This window comes from Gopherus flavomarginatus, chromosome 18, assembly GCF_025201925.1.
Source record: "Gopherus flavomarginatus isolate rGopFla2 chromosome 18, rGopFla2.mat.asm, whole genome shotgun sequence".
NCBI classification, from domain to species: Eukaryota; Metazoa; Chordata; order Testudines; family Testudinidae; genus Gopherus; species Gopherus flavomarginatus.
The window spans coordinates 23,330,324-23,351,337 of NC_066634.1; the positions used below are offsets into that span (position 1 = coordinate 23,330,324).

Sequence of the window (21,014 nt, forward strand, 5' to 3'; positions counted from 1 at the left end):
CGGTGGTGTACGCTGGGTTGCTGACCCTGGCATCTGTTGACAATAGCCCCTGACTCTTCTGCAGATCCCATAGTGTCTCGTCCAAGGTCACCCAGCTCTCCTAAGTCCTAGTCCAGAGCTTGATCCACTAGGCCACACTGTCCATCCCAGGCGCCATCTCCAACTCACACTTCCTAGGGGATGTTGTGGGCTGCTCTGGCAACAATACGGGCCCTTGGAGTGGGTGGAAGTGGCCCCTGGAGATCACCCTTGCACAAAGGGCTTCCTCTGCTGGCTTTGCCTTCAGCCCATCCCAGTGGGTGTGTCGGGGTAGGCATGGCCAGACCACCCTCAGCTGCAGCTGTTCTCTGCTCCTCGGGCTCTTGGGATGTGGAGAATAAACTAGAGCAACCTCGAGGCTGCTCTAACTTAAACTGGAGGGCAGGCCCCTGCACAGCCCTGTAATACAGAGAGCACAACAGGGGCTTAAACCCACCTCTGCCCCCTGTCCCAAGTCCAGGAATGGAGTAACCAAGAGTCTAGCATTAAATGTCCCCCTTGCTGATCTCCCCCAGCACCATATCCAGAGCCTGGCTCTGACCCCCTCCAGGAATCTCTCTCTCCACGTCCTGGCCATTCTTGGCTTGTTAAGAGCTCTTGCAAACCCATTTTTGCTGTGGAGACAGCGCAAGGGACCATGGGATGCCTACCCTCACTGTCCCACACGGAATGGGACGTGGCAGGCAGAGGCCGGCTTTGGGATGCCGAGTCGCTTGTCCCTGGGGCGGCCACGCTCGCCCGAGATGGCTGCGTGGCTTGAATGATGACGACGGCTGCCCGCGTCCTGAGCCCCCGGATCCATCCCTGCAGGGCAGTGGACAAGAGCACCTACTGCGACTACGACCTGGAGTTTGTGATCCACATTCACGGCTTGCGGCTCAGCCCCTCCCGGGCAATCGCCTTCATGAAGGTACACAGGGGACGGGACATGGAAGGTGATCTAGGGCCCTGAACCTGCTCACGCCAGCCAGCAGGATTGCCACGCCCTCTCCAGGGACTGGGGTAGGGAGGCCAGCCGTCAGGCGGGGACCACACTGGCCCTCCTGTCGGGGCACAAAGCTTTACCTGGCGATGGCTAGGGGCTGTGGCCCGTATTCACTAGTCACCACAGAGGGGCAGTGGAATGACGGCCAAAGCACAAGGTGGGAGAAACCTGGCTGCCAGGCCACACTGGGAACAGAACCCAGGAGTCCTGACACCCAGCACGCCTGCCCATGTGCCCTGCTGCTCTAACCACTAGATAGTACTCTCCTCCCAGAGCTGGGATAGAACCCAGGAGTCCTGCCTCCACCTGCTAAACCAGACTCCACCTCCTCCCAATCCCAGAGCTATCCAGGTGCCAGCCGGACGAGTCTCCCCAGCCCCAGTTCCGAGACTGGCCCTACCGTTTTCTCAAAGGAACCGGAGTCCTCCATAGCCGCAGACGGGGTAACGGTACGTCTCCCCCTGCTTTTCCCCGGCAGATTTCCATGGCCGTTCTCACCGGCATTGTCTTCTTGTACGTCCTCCACCAAGTCCTGGGGCCTGTGATCGGGGCCGGCTTCACCCGACTCATCCAAAGGTTTGAAGAGGCCCTAGCTGTTCGCACAGGTGAGCTACGGCTCCCCACCCTCCGGTGCCAACCGAGCTGCCCCCCGGCCATGGTTAGACTGTTGAGTGGGGAAATCCTGACAATCCCAGGGGGTTAAAAACAGCCCCAGCCACCCACCCACCCCTGCTTCTAACCCACCGCGAGGGATCAGCCACCCCCTCTTTTAACCCACCCCAGCCAGCCACAGCCCGGTTCTAACCCGTCCCCAGCCAGCTCCCAGCCCAGTCCTAACCCGTCCCCAGCCAGCTCCCAGCCTGGTCCTCACCTACCCCCAGCCAGCTTCCAGCCCAGTTCTAACCCGCTCCCTGCCAGCCACAGCCTGGTCCTAACCCGCCCCCCAGCCAGATCCCAGCCTGGTGCTAACACGCTCCCAGCCCGGTTCTAACCCGCCCCCAGCCAGCCACAGCCCGGTTCTAACCCACCCCCAGCCAGCCACAGACCGGTTCTAACCCAGCTCCCAGCCCGGTTCTTACCCACCCCCAGCCAGCCACAGACCGGTTCTAACCCAGCTCCCAGCCTGGTTCTAACCCGCCCCCAGCCAGCCACAGCCCGGTCCTAACCCGCCCCCAGCCAGCCACAGCCCGGTTCTAACCCGCATCCCAGCCTGGTGCTAACCCGCTCCCAGCCCAGTTCTAACCCGCCCCCTAGCCAGCCACAGCCCGGTTCTAACTGCCCCCAGCCAGCCACAGACCGGTTCTAACCCAGCTCCCAGCCCGGTTCTAACCCGCCCCCAGCCAGCCACAGACCGGTTCTAACCCAGCTCCCAGCCCAGTTCTAACCCGCCCCCAGCTGGGCCAGCAGCCTGGATTCTAACCCACCTCCCAGCCCGTTTCTAGCCAGCTCCCAGGCCAGTTCTAACCCGCCAGCAGCCTGGATTCTAACCCAAGTGCAGGTGCTAGGTTTTTGTGTGGAGGAGAGGGGTTCTGGCTGCCCCTCGGGGAAGACCCTGGGTTCGCTGAGCAGTGTAGCTGAGCTGGGCCCCTGGTATGCTGGGGTGTGACAGCCCTGCTGCATGTCACTGCCAGAGGCACTGATGTCACTTCCTTCCCCTCCCTGCCCACCAGCTGTTCCAACTCTGCCTTGCTCTGTTCTTCCAGAGTCCAACATCACCTTCTCCGGCTCTTCCTCCATCCAAAGCCAGGGGAACTCCCACCACACGTCCCCCTTGTAGACCTGAATCAGCAGCAACAGCCACCTGCCCTGGCGCAGCCTGGAAGAACCGGCCCCCCATCGTCCCATCGTCCCCATTGCAAGTCCCAACCTGTATCCAAACGTTCCTTTCCTCTCTGCGGTCCCCAGCAGCCTGAAAGCCCCCCCTTCCTCCCCTGCTCCCTGCTTCGGGCCAGGACCTTCTGTCACCGACTTGGCTGATGAGTCCAGGCAGGCTAGACCCAAGCCGTGGTGGGCGTGCTATTGCTCAGATCTAGCATCTGTCTGCGGCTTTCCTGGCTAAAGCAGAGGGGATCAGGGCTTTCCACAGTAGCCCTGGAGCAAACTAGTCAGTCAGAACTATAAAGACCTGAACCCCCAGGGCGTTGCTCTAAACGCCTCAGCCAGAGAACGGTGGCCGGCCTTTCCCAGTCCAGCTGGAACAGGAGCTCCATTTGGCCACCCATTTCGATGCTCCCTGCCTTATCCGTGATGGTACCCAAGCTCCAGGCATGATCGGAAGGGCAGCGAGCGGCCGCTCCAGTCTGAGCAGGATTGGGAGCTCCCGCGCAGTGAGTGGGACCTTTGGATACAGGAATTCCCATGTCAAAGTCTCTCGCTTTGTTGAACGAATGAAAATCTTCCCGTCTCCTTCCGGTTCCTTTTGCATTTCGCAGCCTTTAGCAGCATGGCAGGGGGAGGCAGGTTGTTTCTGCAGGTGAGTGCAGGAGCCTTTGCTGAGCTGGTCCCTGCACCAGGCTCCATGGGCCTCACGTCTTATTTCGGTTGTTCAGTAAACGCCCTCGTCGTCTGGGAGCGGATCCCGAGTTGGGGAGTTGAATCTCCTGCTTCCCCCAGAACTGGTGCAGACCACTCCAGGGGAAATGCTCTGCCCTGGGTTCTCTGATCTCCATGCTCCCTGATGGTCTAAGGGACGGATCCCCAGCTGATGTAACTCAGCATCCTCTCTGTTGGGGTTAATGGGCGAGATCCCCAGCTGGTGTCAAGCGGATATTTACAGCTGCCGTGGAGCTGGCCGAGAGGCTGGCTGGGTCCCCGAGGAGCAATGCCGGGGGGGTAAATTCACCAGCCAAGCTGACATTTTCCCACCCAGACCTTTCTAGCTATGGGGAGGTTTCTTTCTCGGTGGGAGACTGGGAGCCAGGACTCCTGGGTCCATCCCATGTTCTGCCACCAACTCACTGAGCTCACTCCTAGTGGGTGGGGGGGCTTTGTGCTGTCGAGGATCCTACCCTGACACAGGGAGAACCCTAGGGTAGGGTGGCAACAAGCTAGCTCTATGCCACCCTTCCTCCTTCCGGGAGGAGCATGCTGAGATGGGGCTCTGTCTGGGATGTGATCCACAGCTGGCATAACTAAGAGCAGCCCCGAGGCTGCTGTAAGTTACACCCTGAGCTGGTACAGGGCCAGCTGCGGGGAGAAGAAAGGTGGCTTAAAACCCCCCCCATCTCCTAGGCTTCGAGGAGTGTAAATTCAGCCCACCTGAGGTTTATTAACACCTGCCTCTCACATAGCACTTTTCCTCAGTAGAGCCAGAGCATTACACCCATTTTACAGATGGGGAAACTGAGGCACAGAAAGAAGCTGCAACCTGCCCAGGGTCATCCTGCGGGCGAAGCCAGGAATAGACACCTGCTTCCCTGAATCCCAGGTGAGCCCGCGACCTGCTTGGCCATCTGCCTGCGCCTCATACGCTGCCCTTCGCTGGGAAGGAAACAGCTGGCTGTATCTCTGCCGTGGTGCTTTCACAGCAAGGATAAGAGGCAGCTCCCGTTGCAATGTCCTGCTGATAAACGCGCATCGCAGCCTCCACTCCGCACTGCCAGGATTATCTCCCTGCGGCAGCAGCCTAGCGTCACCGGTGCGTTCCAGCCCTGACCCCGGAGACGCGGCTCTCCATTCAGCCGCCTCTGTCAGTCCCGGCCTCCCTTTGATCAGGAGCTGCCATTTATCATCCTAACCGAGAGATAAAGGGAGCTGCTGTCAGCCCGGTGGCCGGTATCTTCTGTTTGCGGGCTGGCTTTTCAGCTGTAGAGACTAAGAAACCAGCCAGGTCTGAATTCCCACTGGAAGAAACAAAAGGCAAGAGGACAAACAGAGCCCCGCAGACAGACTGTAAGATCTCAACCACCCCTCCAGTGCCACCCCTCCCAAAGCACGTCACACCCAGGGCCCACCACTGAAACAGTCACAATGATGCAGCTGCCTCTGGGGCAGGACACAGCAGCTGTTTAGAACAGCCACGCTGAAAACCCCGCGGGACAGCAAGCAGAGAAGAGTTACGTCTACAGTGGAAACTGCCAGGAGGGAATTCAGGGAGACAGAAACGGAATTAGCCGAGCTGGGATTAGGCCAGGCGGGAAGGGTTCAGTGTTGCTTAGGGGTTAGAGGGATGGGTAGTGGTTAGAGCAGAGCAGATGAGAAGCAGGACGCCTGGGTTCTCTTTGAACGAGGGCAAATCCCTGGGCTAGACACAACTTACCTTGCTGGCTCTGTCACCCTACATTTTGCATAGCCACCAAAGCCAGGGTCGAGTGAGTGGGGCAACAAGTGGAGAATGCTGCCTGGGTAACATTTTACAGCCTCGGAGCACTGGGGTGAATGGCTGGATTGGGTGCCGGGGGACGGAGAAACTGCCTCTGGGTGGCAAGTACAATCTGGACCTGGTCACTCCAGGGGCCAGACACTGGGCTGGGAGATTTGGGTGTTTCACATCCCCGCTACAGGGCAAGTTACAGCAGAGAAGGGGGTTCCTCTAGTGCTTTGCATCATGGGCCTGACCCCCTGGCTGCAAAGTCACGCGCCATCTGGGCCCAATTGCCGCCATAAATGTTCCAACATGTGCTATAAATAGGTGATTAGCACTAATGGCCCTCGTTAGGGGTAATTAGCCCAGCCAGGGAAAGCACAGAACTGTGTCCTTTTGTGAACTCCTGTGGGCTTCTTTGGAGGATGTTGAAGGATTGGCCTGGTTGAGCCAGGTAAGGCATTTCCGGCGGCTCACACTAAGGTCCCTTCATGCTCTCGCAACTAAGGAAGGGGAGTGGGGTCTAGTGGTTAGAGCAGGGTGGGTCTGGGAGCTGGGGCTTCTGGGTTTTTTCCCTGGCTCTGAAAGGGGAGTGGGCTCTAGTGGGGAGAAGGGGGGGACTGGGAGTTGGGACTCCTGAGTTTTATTCCTTGCTCTGGCACCAGACTCACAGTGTGGATTGCTGGCTGGTGACATCCCTGCTCTGTCCCTCAGTTTCCCATCTTTAAAGTGCGCCCTCCCCCTTTTAAGTCCACTGTTGGGTAAAGATGATCCTGGGCAAAAACACTAGATCCCAACCCCCCTGAAACATAGGGGAGTTTACACGTTGGCTTTATGGCTGGGGTCCTGCTCTCATTAACAACTCAGGGCTTGTCTGCATGTGGAAACTTCCCGGTTTAATTAGACACTGTAGTTACAGGCTGGTCTAACTCTTATTCTGGGCTGAGTACCTTTTCCCAGCTTAGCTTCTGTTGCTTTACTGATATCATGTCTCTTCTTTTCCTGGCTTAGTCCTATCTAAGTGGGATTGGCTCTACAAGTCCTTCTACTCCAGCCAATCCGTCTTGATGCATTGCCTCGGAAACACCACAGCCGAGTCATACTACACTAATTTAGCTTGTAAATTTCCCCATGTGGACAAGCCCTTAATCAATGCTGGCAGGCTCTCAAATGAGGAGGCACCCCAGAGGTGGCTGCATTTGATCCCTGTATAAACAGCTGCCCAGTTCCACCCCAGAGACAGCTGCAATTCAGGGCTGGGTGAAGGATCCCTGTATAAACAGCTGCCCAGTTCCACCCCAGAGACAGCTGCAGTTCAGCACTGGGTGAGGGATCCCTGTATAAACAGCTGCTACATCCCACTGCAGAGGTAACTGCACTTCAGTGCTGGGTGAGAGGCCTTGTATAAATAGCTGTTGTACCACACTCCAGAGTCAGCCGCATCTCAGCATCAGGTGACACGATCTGGGTGTAGAATTTTGGGGCTGAAAACACTATATATGTGTTATACAGATTATTTTAGGGATCAGGGTGCTGGAAAAACAGATGAAACTTTTCTCCTATGGCCTCTTACTGGGCAGTCTGACACAAAGCCTCTATTAGAAGAGAAAAAACCCACCTCACCAATCTCCAATTAGCCCAGATTCTTCTGTTTCCATCAGGGTTACAAGCCCCCTTTCTTTCCACCCGGCGTCCTTCATTCTCCGCTAATTCCATGTGACACCCGTGGCAAAAAAAACTACCTTAAAAACAGATGATTTTTCCTGCTTTAATTGGGGACACTTCTTCCCTTAATTCTTTTTAATTAAACAAATTGGCTCCGGCCTCCAGCAATTGCCCAGCTAACCTAGAAATGGGAGGCGAAAGGTTAATTGCGGCTAAAAATAGCTTTCTAGAAAGAACTTCATGGGGCAGAGCAAAAATCTACTAAATGATTTCTGAGCCGGGCGAGGTGAGCCCGAAGTTTGGGGAGCCAGCAGCACCTCCGATTCATCGCGTCTTTACCCTGCCTTTTGGCAGAGCTCAGTTCCATTTCGGAGTGCAGGGGAAGTTAGGCGAGGCGAGGAGACGAGGAGATTTTTCAGATGCGAAGCCGAAGATGGCATGTTAGTGCAACGCCGGCAGGGGAGTGGTTCCTTGACCAGGCGTTTATCCCGGCACAGCCTCTCATGGGATTTACCGGAGCAGTATCTCCTAGTGGGTAGAGCAGTAGGCCTCAGGCGATCCCTTCCCCATCTGTGAAACGGGGGCCGTGCGGGTGGGAAGCTCTCCAGGAGCAAGGGATGGCTGCGGTTCTACTGCCATCGCTTATTTCTCTGCCCAGATAGGAATAATTTTTCCCAGTCCAGACAAAACTCATGGTGTCTCTGCGTTTAGGGAGACCCCTTATTTGGTTTCAGAGCCACGTGCTTGGCGTTAGCTGGAACCCTTCCTATGATCAACTGAAGCTAAACCAAAACATATCGTCACCTCCATGGGAGAGGCTCGGCTCCTTGGCCCTGCGCCACCCGCCAAGTATTCCTGGCAGGGGGCCCCTCGCTTGGCGCTTAGGCCTAGATCCTCCAAGGGATTTCGCCACCTAACTCCCAGTGGTTTCAGTTAACCACCTACTAGGATTCAAGCCTTTGTGTCCACGTGGCATCAGGTTGCACTGGCCAAGGTGTGTTGCACTGGGGATTGGGCACAAGGATGGAGGGGGAAATCAGTGCTGAGGACTGGGGAATGCCTGCCCCTCTCCCCCAGTTTAAACCCAAATCTTCCCTTCAGGGCTCCCAGCACCCTGCGATCCAAGCCCCCCCCTCCCCCATTGGCCAAGCCAGGCCCGGCTCCGCTCAACTCAACGGCGCGTCTCTGCCCCTGTCCAAGCACCTCATCCAGGGCCAAAAGCCATTTTCTGCCTCCGCCCCTGTGTCCTTGCCTGGATCTTGGGGGGTCAAGTAATGCTGACGTTGTCCCAGTAGAGGGCGCCACCAAACCATAGATAGTGCCATGCCCCTGTCCCTAGCTGTGATGGGGTTTGGGAACAGGTGACCCCAGGAGAGCTGTGTGTCCTCAGCCCTCTTGTCTCAGAGCCTGTGCAACGGAGTGAGAGCTCCACCGAGCACCGTCTGATTTCTTATCTATCCCGTGCCCGGTACCATTCTTACAGGAAACCTCGACAAACAGCCAGGCCAAGCAGTCTGGTGCAGTGGGTAGATCACTGGCCCGGGGGGGGTCAGGACACCTGGGTCCAGTTCCTGGCTCTATTGGGTGACGGGTAACTTAGTTCTCCGCTCTGTACCTCAGTTTCCCCTCCTACCCTTTTAGATTGTGAGCTCTTTGGGAAAGGGACTCTCTCCCTCTGTGCGTGTGCAGCGCCTGGCACAGTGGGAGGACCCATCTCGGTCAGGGTCTGTGCAGTGCTTGGTACAACGGGGTCCTGATCTCAGTCGGGGTCTGTGTGTCACCCACCAAAATTGGGCCCCGATTCCAGCTGGCACCTGTACATCTTCTCACAATGACAGATCTCAGTATCTTCCTGGTTCTGTGTGGTGTTTTACATGGCCCAGTCAGAAGGTCGGGATATCGTGTGTGGATGTGGTAACAAGGTAGGTAGCAGAAAATCACCTTGACTTGGCTGTTGCTATGGTGCATGTCCTGGCAACCGCAGGGGGTATAACCCAGATCATCCTGCTGCAGAAGTACAGGCTTTGTGTGAAAGGAGGATCCCACAAAGGTAGCAGTATAGGGCATATGAGATATGGCAGAGGACTTCTCATTCCAGCCAGCAGAGGGCAGTGAATGAAATTTCACTTGGACAGTGGCTAAGTTGAATTTTAAAAGAAAAAAGGGGGAAATTTTCAGACACATTTGTGCAAAATTCCCCCTTTGTCCCCATTTTCCGACAGAACTGGTTGAAATAGGCTGAATTTTGAGAAACAAATTCCCAATTTTGATTTTTTTTCTGAACTTTGGGGAAATTAAAAAAAAATTCAAATCTGGACAGAGTTTAATTCCTCTCCCCTCCCAAATTTAGGGAATTTTTTAAAAATCCTGAATTTGACAAAATTTCAATTCAGATTTTTGGGTTTGGGAAATTTTTTTTAAAAAATCCAAATTTGGACAGAATTCCCAAAACTGTTTTTTGGGGAAAACCAGAGATCAATTTCATCAACGCCTTCCCACTGCTAATTTCCCTCTCCACTGTGTCTTTTTTTTACCTGCCCTACTAATGGTAGTTAACATCCATAGATCTCAAAGCACATTAAGAAAGGCCTATCCCCATTTGACCGACGGGAAAACTCACGCACAGAGAGGGGTTTGCTCACTGGCACCCAAGCAGGCCAGAGTGAGGAACAGAACCCCAAATCTCCTGAGTCATAGACCGGTGCTGTACCCAGTAGGCAACTCTACCTCTCTGGTGCCAGTTTCATTCAGAGAGCTTAGGGTCACATTAGAATTGTACTTGTGGGGGTTTGGATGGATGGAGCAGCCTTTGTGGTTTATGCAGAAAGATCCCTGCACTGATTTGTTTGCCTCTTTCTGGAATCCTTCGCCAGCCCCACCCTGCTAATCTGAGTCTATAAAATCTGTTGGAAATGATTGTGCCAGAGCCTCTGATTAAAGTCTCATTAAGCAGATTACTCTGTGATGCTCCGAGCTGCGGGGGCGGGAATGAACGCATGGTGTTGCTTGGAGCACCGCATCTCCGGGGGCCGGATCCGAAAGCTGCTGCTAAAGTTTTCAAACCTGGGTGCTTAAAAGGGGGCTGGGCTGAGCCGCAGGGAAGCTGGGTTCCATGCGTGGGAGTTGGGGGTGATCCCATCCCATGGAATTCCCCCCCCCCCGGAAGCCTGGGGTTGTGAGACGCACAGGGAATCCATTTGTAAAGTCTGCCTGCGCGGGCCGTCTCTCTGGGTGAGTGCCGCCCCGGGGCAAGGTGGGGCCTGATCTCAGCTGGCACTTCTGCCATACAAATGCTCCTAACAGACCTGTGGCCATAGGTGGCTGGTGGTTTTTAGAGGAGCCTCATCTGAGTTACCGTAAAGGGGCCTGGCTTTCTGAGGGCGGGTGCTGGGCACTTGCTGAACCACAGGCCACTTTAAGGCATTTCAAGTCGGCCGCCCCCCCCCCCCTCAAAAAGCGGAGGCACTCAGAATTGCTTGTTGCTCTCGAAATGGGAGCCATGGGAACTAAAAGTCAATCTCCAGAATCTGGGCAGCAGTAGAGGCACTAGGACACACAGGGAGGAGAGGTTCTGATTGCATCTGGTAGAAGCACAGTTCACTGTAGTATTCAATGCAAACTGGAGGGATTGGAGGCAGAGGAATAAAAGCCAAGGAAACCACAGGTATAATTCTTCAAAGATCTTTCAGAGAGAAGAGGCGGAACATGGTCCAGTGTCTTCTAAGCACAGTGTCACTCCGGACTCTGGAAGGCCCTGCTGTGAGATAATTAACTCTGCCTTCCCCTCTTCCCTCCTCGCCGTGAGCTTAGGGCAAGAGCACTCAGATTGCAGTACTTGGATGCAGGGGGGGACTAGCTTCTTGGAATTGTGCTGTGACTTTCAGCTCGTGGTAATAAGATGTTACCTTTTTAACAGTGTGGGTAACTAACCATTGGAGCAATTTTCAAATAGGGTGACCAGATGTCCCGATTTTATAGGGACAGTCCCGATTTTTGTGTCTTTTTCTTATATAGGCTCCTATTACCACCCACCACCATCCCGGTTTTTCTCACTTGCTGTCTGGTCACCATATTTTCAAATCCAGATCTGCTGTAGCTGAAACAGGAATTCATTCAGGGAAGTTCTCTGGCCTGTGTAGCGATCACCTGCTTCTGGACTTAAAATCTAGGAATCTGTGACTCACATCACAGTTGAAAGCAAACTCCCCTGCTCCTTCCTCTACCCAGAGGCTTGCATAACAAAAATGAGTACGCAGCATGTCTCCCGGAAACTGAGCACTTGCTCGCACATTGAGGGAATGAGCTTGAGAAAGCTGTGTGGAACCGCGCCCCCGGTGGTGCCTGTCATCAGAGCATAACCATTCCCCTTCCTTCCTAGGGCACCAGGCCTTTGGGAATGTTCTCCCTGGGGAGCTTTGGCAGGAGATCCAGCCTGTGTCCCAAAAAGTGGATGCTCCTCCGCGTTCAGTGCTTCCATCAGGATCTGATCTGGGCAGAGCGGACGCATCTCCCCGCTGTCAGCTGGGATCCCCTCCTGGAGCTGGGAAGAGAACCCAGGAGTCCTGCCTGGGAAAGAGGCTCTGACTCTGTCATGCTGGGGGCATGGGAGGGAAAGGGCAAATGCTCCTCCATCTCTCAGGGGTGGGCAGCCCTGTGTAGTGCAAATCTTATCTGTTGTGATTTGGTGGGATTGGCCCCTGCGGGTGACTCCCTGGGCTGGCAAACCCCTCCTGCTGTCTGACGATTCGGAGATCCTTCCAGGGATCCTGTCGGGAGGCTGAGCCAGCCCCTGTCGGGTCCCATGCTGGGTTTCTCTGATCCGTCTCCGCCAAGGCTCTTCAGGGTGGCTAGCGATGTGGGGGGAGCCCAAGGAAAACACTGCCAGCCTGGACTGGTCCTGTTAACTCTCCACCCTGCCCGGGGACCCATCAGCAGGCAAGGAAACCGCATCACTCTGAGGTGTAGGATTTAGCCAGTAGCTCCGGGAGGGGAGCATTACCTAGCAGCTAGACCAAGGGCCTGGGAGTCAGGACTCCTGGGTTCTGTTCCCAGCATTGCCACTGGCCTATTGGGGGAACTTGGGCTGGGCACGTCGCTTCTCTGTGTCTCGGTTTCTCCTTCCATCTTTGTTTGCATTGGAAGCTCTTTGGGGTAGGGGCTGGCTCTCTCTGTGTGTCTGTGCAGCGCCTGGCACAATGGGCGCCCCTGATCTCGGTCGGGGTCTGTGCAGCGCCTGGCACAATGGGCGCCCCTGATCTCGGTCGGGGTCTGTGCAGCGCCTGGCACAATGGGCGCCCCTGATCTCGGTCAGAGTCTGCAGCACCTGGCACGATGGACATCCCTGATCTCCGTCGGTGTCTGTGCAGCGCCTGTCACGATGGGCGCCCTTGATCTCGGTCGGGGGCTGTGCAGCTCCTGGCACAATGGGTGCCCCTGATCTCAGTCAGAGTCTGCAGCACCTGGCACAATGGACGCTCCTGATCTCGGTCGGGGTCTGTGCAGCGCCTGGCACAATGGACGCCCCTGATCTCGGTCGGGGTCTGCAGCACCTGGCACGCCGCCGCCCTGGTTTTGGTCCATTGCTGTTTCCTTTCTCCCCCCGTGTAGGAGCTCTGTGGGTTTCCTCATTGGGGTCAGGGGCTGAGAAATGCCCTGGAGACAGCTCTGCTGTTCACTGTCACACACCCCCTGCGATCTCTCCCCACGGGTAGCGGCGTGTCGATCTGTGGGGGGGAGAAGACTCCCGACCTTCCAGCAATAGCAGGGATTGCAGCCCCTGAGTTTGTTTGAAGGCTGGTTTCCGCCTGCCACCCTTGAGCCATTCAGGGGTGAAATTCAACACAGTCGGGCTCCAAAATCGCACGCAGCACTGATCGTGGACGTCAGGACTCCTGGGTTCTCTCCCCAGCTCTGGGAGGGGAGTGGGGTCTAGTGGTTCGCAAAGGGGGGTGGGAGCCAGGACTCCTGGGTTTGCTGCAAGAGGGAAGTGGGGCTTAGGGGTTAGCGCTTCCATTCTGATCCCAGCCCCTTGCCCTCAACTATCCACTCCCAAAACTGCCGAGCTGATGGAGGGGCAGCTGGGCCGGCACCCACGTGTTTAAACGCCAGCCGTGGGGTGAGAGCTGCTTTGTCCAACTTCCCTTCCTCCTCGGATTCCAGCCGTCCCGTCCCCACACACAAACAGCCCCCCAGCTCCCTTTCTCGGGGTCAGATCTTTTGTGTCTGCCTTTGTGCCCCTCCAATTCGTTCTGCCCCCAGCCCCGTGGGCTCCGATGCCCCCTCCCCCATTCCCGGCTTCCCCCGGCATTGTGTTGATGCTGACAGGTGTATAATTGGATGATTAATGTAGCTTCATTAGCCTCTGACTGAACCAGAGGCGCCAGCCCAGCCCCTCGGCCTGAGCTAAGCCGCGCCTCTCCCAGGAAGAGCGGGGGTCTTGGAGACCAGGCCTGGCCCATCTGTTTCAGCCTTTTGTCCTCAGATGGGGGAGAGACGGGCCCGTCCCTCTAACTCCTGCCTTGCCGAACGCCAGCATGGCTGGATGGGGACTACGTGACCCTCACTCTAGTATTTCTAGGGGCTGCCGACTCTTGGGAGAAGAGCACGCCTCTTGTGGGGTTCGGGGCTTTTCTTAAAGCCCCAGCTCCTGGAGTCAGGGGAATCTGTGAGACTCTCAGCTTTCCTGTTTATTATTGTTTACTATTTAAAAAAAGTTTCTAGACCTCAGGGGGCTCAGAGTCAGGAAGGACTAACTACAGTGCAGTGCGCACAGGCTACGCCCCTGATCCACCCCCCATGGGCCCTGGGGGGCAGAGAATAGCCCCAGCACAGTGCGCTCTGCTTTCCTGGTCATCTGCCCCCTTTGCCAGGGCAGGACAGAGATCGGGTCCCTTTCCCAGCCCCATGCTCTGCAGGGAGGCCCCTGATGTGGGGCTGTTTGAGAACCAGATCCCTGCAGGGGAGCCTGAGTGTGACGAAGGCTCCAGCCTGTTCCTTGCCAAACCTCGTGTGGCGAGAACGCTCCAGGACTCAAGCGCTGTGAAAATAGAACAAGGTCCCTAACTGCTCCGCGAGAGGAGAGAGACGTCTTCCAGGAAAACGCCGTGAGGATGCGTTATTTACGGAGCTCGCCTCCCTGGGCACATGGCCCTTTGCGAGCCAGGACTCCTAGGTTCTCTCCCTGGCTCTGGGAGGGGAGTGGGGTCTAGTGGTTAAAGTGGGGGGCTGGGAGCCAGGACTCCTGGGTTCTCTCCTCGGCTCTAGGAAGGGAGTGGGGTCTGTCCCCTGCCTTTCTTTCATGGTTCCCCTGTTGCTGGGCTCAGGCCTGGCTCTGAAGCAGGGCCAGGCCTTCCCCTCCCTGCTCTCCGCCTTCATCCAACACAGCTGCAATGTTGCTTAAAAACCAGCTGCTTGGAAAACACTCCCCCCCCGGGGGGCATCCCATCCCCCCCACTGCCTCTCCCCAGAGAACCCCCCCGCCCCCCGCTTGACTGGCAAGCGTCAGGCGATGATAAATGGCTTTATTATTGTAGTTGTTTCTGCGGCGCTCTGCTCCTCCTTCCCTTCTGCACAGCCCGGGTCCCCCGACACCTCATTCCTCTGCTTGGGCATCAGGCATCCATCATCGGCCTCCCCCCGCCACCCCCCTGGCCCGATTGCCGAGCCGCCGGCCGTGAATCACAGCCCCACAATGGGACGCGTATGCCCGATAAATTAATCCAGCCGCCAGCCGCCTCCTCGCTCAGTATAAATCTACCCAGGCAGCGAAAGAGAGAGGGATTCGAGGGGCTTGGGCCTGTTAACTCAAAGTGTGTGTGTGTGTGTGTGTGTGTGTGTGTGTGTGATGCTGCCCCCAGCTGGAGGGGCTGAGCCCTGCTCTGTGTGTGTGTGTGTGTGTGTGTGTGTGTGTGCTACCCCCGCTGGAAGGGCTAAGCCCTGCTAGTGTGTGTGTGTTTGGTTGACTCTGTGTGTGTGTGTGTGTGTGTGTGTGTGTGTGTGTGTGTGTGTGTGTGTGTGTGTTTGGTCAAGATATGTGATTCTGTGTGTTTGGCTGACATATATGCGATTATGTGTGTGTGTTTGGCTGATGTGATTGTATGTGTGTGTGTCATTGCGTGTCAAGGGGTGATGTGTGTTTGCTTCAGCTGGGGGGCAGTGAGTGTGTATTTGTGTGACAGTGTCTGTACATGCGCGAGTGGATGCGGGGGTGTTTGTGGGAGTCGAGAGACCTGTTTCCATTCCCGGCTCTGGGAGGGGAGTGGGGTCCAGTGGTTAGAGCAGGGGGGCTGGGAGCCAGGACTCCTGGGTTCTCTCCCTGCTCTGGGAGGGGAGTGGTGTCTAGTGGTTAGAGCAGGAGGCTGGGAGCCAGGACTCCTGGGTTCTATTCCCAGCTGTGGGAGGGGAGTGGGGTCTAGTGATCACAGCAGGATTTTAGAAGTCGGTATCCAAACGCACTGGGCCAGCTGCTGGTATCGGATCCTACCTGGCGCCCTTTGCAGTGACGGCTGGAGATGCAGGAGCCAGGCAGCGCTGGGCTGGTATCGTCAGTGACTGAAATGTTGGGAGGGAGAACGTCATAGGAAAGCAGGAGGAAATGAATCTGTAGTGCTGGCAGGAGCCGATTCCTCATCCCGTGTCAGCTGCTTGATTAGGGAGGGTGGGCAGTGGCTGGGCAGGGAAAGTGCCCCGTGGGCAGTGGCTGGGGAGGGAAGGTGCCCGGTGGGCAGCGACTGGCCTCCAGTGCTTGGTCGCAGCTCATGTCTCCTGGGAGGGGACTGTTTAATCTCGGCTGGGGAGGAGCGTGGCACTGCTCTGCGGCACTGGAAAGTGGCTGGAAGAAGAGGCAGCCAGAGGATTAAGGATGCCTGAGCATGGGACTGCCTCCCTGATCATCTTGGCTAACAGCCATTAGGGTGACTGGATGTCCTGATTTTATAGGGCCAGTCCTGATATTTGGGGCTTTTTCTTATATAGGTGCCAATTTCCCCCCTCCCACCCCGATTTCTCACACTTGCTGTCTTGTCACCCTAACAGCCATTGATGGAATGTGTCTAATTCTTTTTGAAAGCCAGTTAGACTTCACAACATCCCCTGGCGAGGAGTTCCACAGGTGACTGTGCGTTGGGTGAAGAAATACTTCCTCTTGTTTGTTATAAACCTGCTGCCTGTTCATTTCATCGGGTGACCCTGGTCTGTGAGTGATGTGAAGAAGTAAATAACACACCCTGCTTCACTTTCTCCACACACCAGCCATGATTTTATAGACCCCTGTCATATCCCCTCTTTTTCAATCTGAACAATCCCAGTCTCTATCATCTCTCCTTGTATAGAAGCTGTTCCATCGCCCTGATCATTTGCGTTGCCCTTTTCTGTACTTTTCCCAATTCTAATAAATCCTTCTGAGATGGGGCGACCAGAGCTGCACACAGGTGTGGACATACTGTGGCTTTATATCAAGGCATTATGGTATTTACTGTCTAGGACCTAGGGGTTACAGTGGACGAGAAGTTGGATATGAGTTAGCAGTGTGCCCTCGTTGCCAAGCAGGCTCACAGTGTTTTGGGCTGTATTAGCAGGGGCATTGCCAGCAGATCGAGGGACATGATCAATCCCCTCTATTCAGCATTGGTGAGGCCTCATCTGGAGAACTGTGTCCAGTTTTGGGCCCCACATTACAAGAAGGATGTGGAAAAATTGGAAAGAGTCCAGCGGAGGGCAACAAAAATGATCAGGAGGCTGGAGCACATGACTTATGAGGAGAGGCTGAGGGAACTGGGATTGTTTAGTCTGCAGAAGAGAAGAGTGAGGGGGGATTTGATAGCTGCTTTCAACTACCTGCAAGGGGGTTCCAAAGAGGATGGAGCTCGGCTGTTCTCAGTGGTGGCAGATGACAGAACAAGGAGCAATGGTCTCAAGTTGCAGTGGGGGAGGTCTAGGTTGGATATTAGGAAAAACTTTTTCCCTAGGAGGGTGGTGAAGCACTGGAATGGGTTCCCTAGGGAGGTGGGGGAATCTCCTTCCTTAGAGGTTTTTAAGGCCTAGCTTGACAAAGCCCTGGCTGGGATGATTTAGTTGGGGTTGGTCCTGCTTTAAGCAGGGGGTTGGACTAGAGCCTCCCGAGGTCCCTTCCAACCCTGAGAGTCTGTGATTATTATCTACCCCTTCCTAATGATTCCCATCATTGTGTTCGCTTTTCTGATGGCCGCTGCTCACTGAGTGGATGTTTTCAGAGAACGATCCACAGTGAGTCCAACGGCTCTTCCTTGAGTGGAAAGAGTTAATTTAGACCCTGTCATTTTATACATCTAGTTGGATGCTGCTTTCCAAGGTGCATCACTTTGCCTTTATCAACACTGAATTTCATCTGCCATTTTGTTGCCCAGTCACCCAGTTTTGTGAGGTCCCTTTGTAACTGCTTTGGACTTAGCTATCTTTAGTTTTGTATCGGTTGCAGATTTTGCCCCCTCACTGGATCATTTATAAATATATTGAACAGCACTGGGTCCAGTCCCCTGTCATTTACTGATCCTCACTGTGAAAATGGATAGTTTATTCCTACCCTTTGTTTCATATCTTTTAACTAGTCCCTGATCCAGAAACTTTTGGGTAGGTTAAGAGAAGTGAAAGGTGACTTGCTCCCAGCCTGCTAGGACCTACTCGGGGAACAGAAATGTGATAACAGAGAGCTCCTCGGTCTAGCCGAGAAAGGTTGAACGCAATCCAAGGCTAGAAGTTGAAGCTAAGGAGATGCAGTGTAAGATGCACATTTCTACTAGTCAGGTAATCCAGACTGGCTGTTTCTCTAAAAGATCTGTTCTAGTTCAAACAGGAATTAACGCAGGTAAGTCCCATGGCTTAATCCACAGCCAAGGAGATTTAGGTGAGATATTAGCAAAACCTTCCTAACTCTCAGGCTCCCAAGGGAGGCTGTGGGATCCCCGTCACAGGAGGTTTTTAAGAACAGGTTGGGCAAACCCATGAAGGCTGGTCCTGCCTCAACACAGGGCACGGGAGGTGTTGACCTCTCAAGGTCCCTTCCAGCCAGACGTTTCTGTGATCCTTTGGTGGTGTTACACAGGAGGGCAGCGTAGGTGGTTGTCAGGGTCTCTTGGAATCTAGGTTTCTAGGGCTGGGATGGAGTTTTGAGTCTGAAACTTTTTTCTGGAACAAGGACACAAAAATTTGGGATTTCCCAGGAAACGAAATTCCAGGCCCCACATGGTTTGTTCCAGGTGGATTGAAACATTTCACTCCCCTGGGGATGTCTTTGAGTTGGCTGCAATAATACCAAAGAAGAGAAATCTCTCAGTGCAAAGTCGAAGGTTCTGTTCTGAAAGGTTAAGGCAGAACTTCCCAAGCTGGGAATCAAACCCAGGAGTCCTGGTGCCCCACCCCTGCTCTATCCACTCGACCCCGCTCCCCTTCTAGAATGAGGACTAGAACCCAGGAGTCCTGCCTCTGGAAGGAAATGGGGATCTGGTAGCTGGAAGGGGCTGGGAGGCTGGACTTCTGGGTCCCATTCTCAGCTCAGTGGCAGGGTGTAGCCATGGGGAAATGTCCTGCCACATCCGCTGAAACAGACTTTGATCTGGAAGGTCCCTGCAGTGTCAGTTGCTGTCCTGTCAGTGCCCTGGAAAGCAATGCAGAATGGAGGCTGCCCCCACCCCCTGCCATCCGCCTGCCTCTCCTCAGGCCCCTGCTCCAGTGCTTGAGGCCTGCACAACAGCCCAAATGGCCAGCACCTCTGGGCATGTCCTTAATGAGGGACCCCTGGCTTGACCCCTATGCTGGGACATTGACATGAAAGGATGCGTCTGTCACTTCCCCGGCACAGCTCGCCCCTCGGCCAGCGTCCAGCCTCTTTGGTTATTGCTCAGTTCCGCAGTGCTTGACCCCTGGCCGGGTCACCCTGCAGGCCGGGGACTGCACAGGACCCACCTACCTGCCTAGTAGAACGGGATCCAAAGGCTGCAAATTGAAGCCAGCGAAATTCAGCCTGGAAATAAATTTTTGACCAGTGAGGGTAATTATCATTGGAAGAATTTACCCAGGGGCATGGTGGATTCTCCATCACTGGCAATTTTAAAATCAAGATTGGATAGGGTGGGGTTTTGGGGGGGTTTTTTTAGGAATGATTTCGGGGAAGTTCATACGGAGGCCAGACTCCATGGTCACTGCGGTGCCGGGTGGCCTTGGAATGGATAGCTGGGCTTGGAAGGATTGGATTGGTATCGGTCAGCATCAGTTTCACACACAAACTGAGGGGGGAAAACAGTTCCACATAATAATCGAAATCAACAGCGAGGCACGGGAAGACAAGTGCTGCAATGTGTTAGATTAAAATTCCAGTGAGTTAGACCAGTGGTTCTCGCCCAGGGGTATGTGCACTTCTGGGGGTACGCAGAGCTCTTCCAGCCGTCTTCTATTTCCCTAGTTTATAAGAGACTACAGAAAAAGCACTAGCAAAGTCAGTACAAACTAAAATTTCATACAGAGAGTGGCTTGTTTATATGGCTCTATCTAGTATCCACTGAAATGTCAGTACATTATTTCTATTCCAAGCAATTTATTTTCTAATTGTTTGGTAAAAATGAGAAAGTCGGCAAGTTTCCGTGGCGGTGACACCTTAGCATTATTAAGCCTGATTTTGTAAGCAAGTCGTTTTTAAGTGAGGTGAAACTTGAGGGTACGCGAGACAAATCAGCCTCCTGAAAGGGGGACTCTGGAACGGGTGAGAGCTACTGATTTAGACTTTTGATTTAGGCGGGTTAAACAGACTAGCCAATCCAGTAGTAGAAACAGGCGCGATTTGTTGATTTAAGGAGATTTTCTTGGTACATTGTGACATGGGATGCTGACCAGTTGCGTTTTAACGGTTTATAAGGCTTTAACTTTTTGAACCTCCACATCTACTGTTATTAAATAATTGTCTCCCCCACAATCATTTCCCACAACTGTGAATTTAAATCTGTTTTAAAATGCTGAAACCCCATAATTTTACGCTGGGACGAGAATTTAAATGAAATAAAATGCTTACAAATAAATATCGGTATCTGTCCAAATGATAAAAAAATAAAAATTGAATTCTGCCAAGCCCAGCTGTCAGGAGGCGGTTGTGAATTTCTGCCCTGTCAAGAGCTCAGAAAAACAGGCATGCCTAGGGAGGCAGTGTTGCCTAGTGGATAGTGAAGTGGCCTGGCCCACAGGAGATCGGGGTTCGGTTAGTTCTGCCTGCTGCGTGACCTCTGACAAGTTGCGGAGAACAAGACCATTTTCCTGCACCAAGCGCTTTGAGATCCATGGAAAATCCTTAAGGAGATTTGGCTCTCGCTCCAGGACATTGTTTCTGCAGCCCTTGGCTCATCCAGAGGAGAGGAACAAAAACAACAAAACAGTTTAAAAAACCTGACCTAGGAGGAAAGGTTTAAGAAAAGGGGGTCAGGGGGGCGTTTAGTCTGGAGAACAGACCAGTGAGGGGGAACCTGAGAACAGTCGTCAAATCTGTTCAGGGCTGGCACAAAGAGGACGATGATCAACTGTTCTCCCTGTCCAGGACAAAAAGCGATGGGCTCAATCAGGACCATGGGAGATCTAGGTTGGATAAACGTTCTAGCTCTGAGGCCGGTTAAACTCTGGGACAGGTGACCAGGGAGGCTGTGGATTCCCAGCCACTGGAGGATTTAGGAACAGGTTGGGCAAACCCCTGTCTGGGTTGGTCTAGGTTCACTTGGCCCTGGCTCAGCGCAGGGGGCTGGACGCAATGTCCTCTTGAGGGCCCTTCCAGACGGATATTTCTGTGATCATTTCTGTGCTGCTGCTTAAAACACCTGCCCGGCATGGCAGCCACGGTTAAACCCCTGCACAAATCGCTGCAGGACGGCGGTTCTAGACGGCTTCCCTTGTGAGGCTCTGGGTCTCAGGTCGCTGGCAGGAGCCTTGGCTGGGTTCCCGAATACAAGTGCCAATTAATAATGATGACTTGGCCTAATGCGCGGCCCGGCTCCACGCAAGGGTCCTCCCAGC

At 54.4% G+C, this 21,014-nt stretch overlaps 1 protein-coding gene across 13 annotated transcripts in view; it reads left to right on the plus strand.

The window, feature by feature from the left end:
- The window catches only part of CATSPERG (cation channel sperm associated auxiliary subunit gamma), a 48,328-nt gene extending 38,415 nt beyond the window's left edge, over positions 1-9,913 (plus strand). For 11 of the 13 annotated variants that reach the window (XM_050928401.1, XM_050928411.1, XM_050928405.1 and 8 more), the window contains 3 exons: positions 850-949; positions 1,503-1,629; positions 2,728-9,913. In XM_050928401.1, the coding sequence (XP_050784358.1) occupies positions 850-949; positions 1,503-1,629; positions 2,728-2,801 (301 nt within the window). In that variant the 3' untranslated portion in view covers positions 2,802-9,913. Of the gene's footprint in view, positions 1-64; positions 162-661; positions 950-1,502; positions 1,630-2,727 lie in introns of those variants that run through there. The other 2 variants (XM_050928408.1, XM_050928409.1) reach the window with 2 other exon arrangements.
- Positions 9,914-21,014: the final 11,101 nt, after the last annotated feature.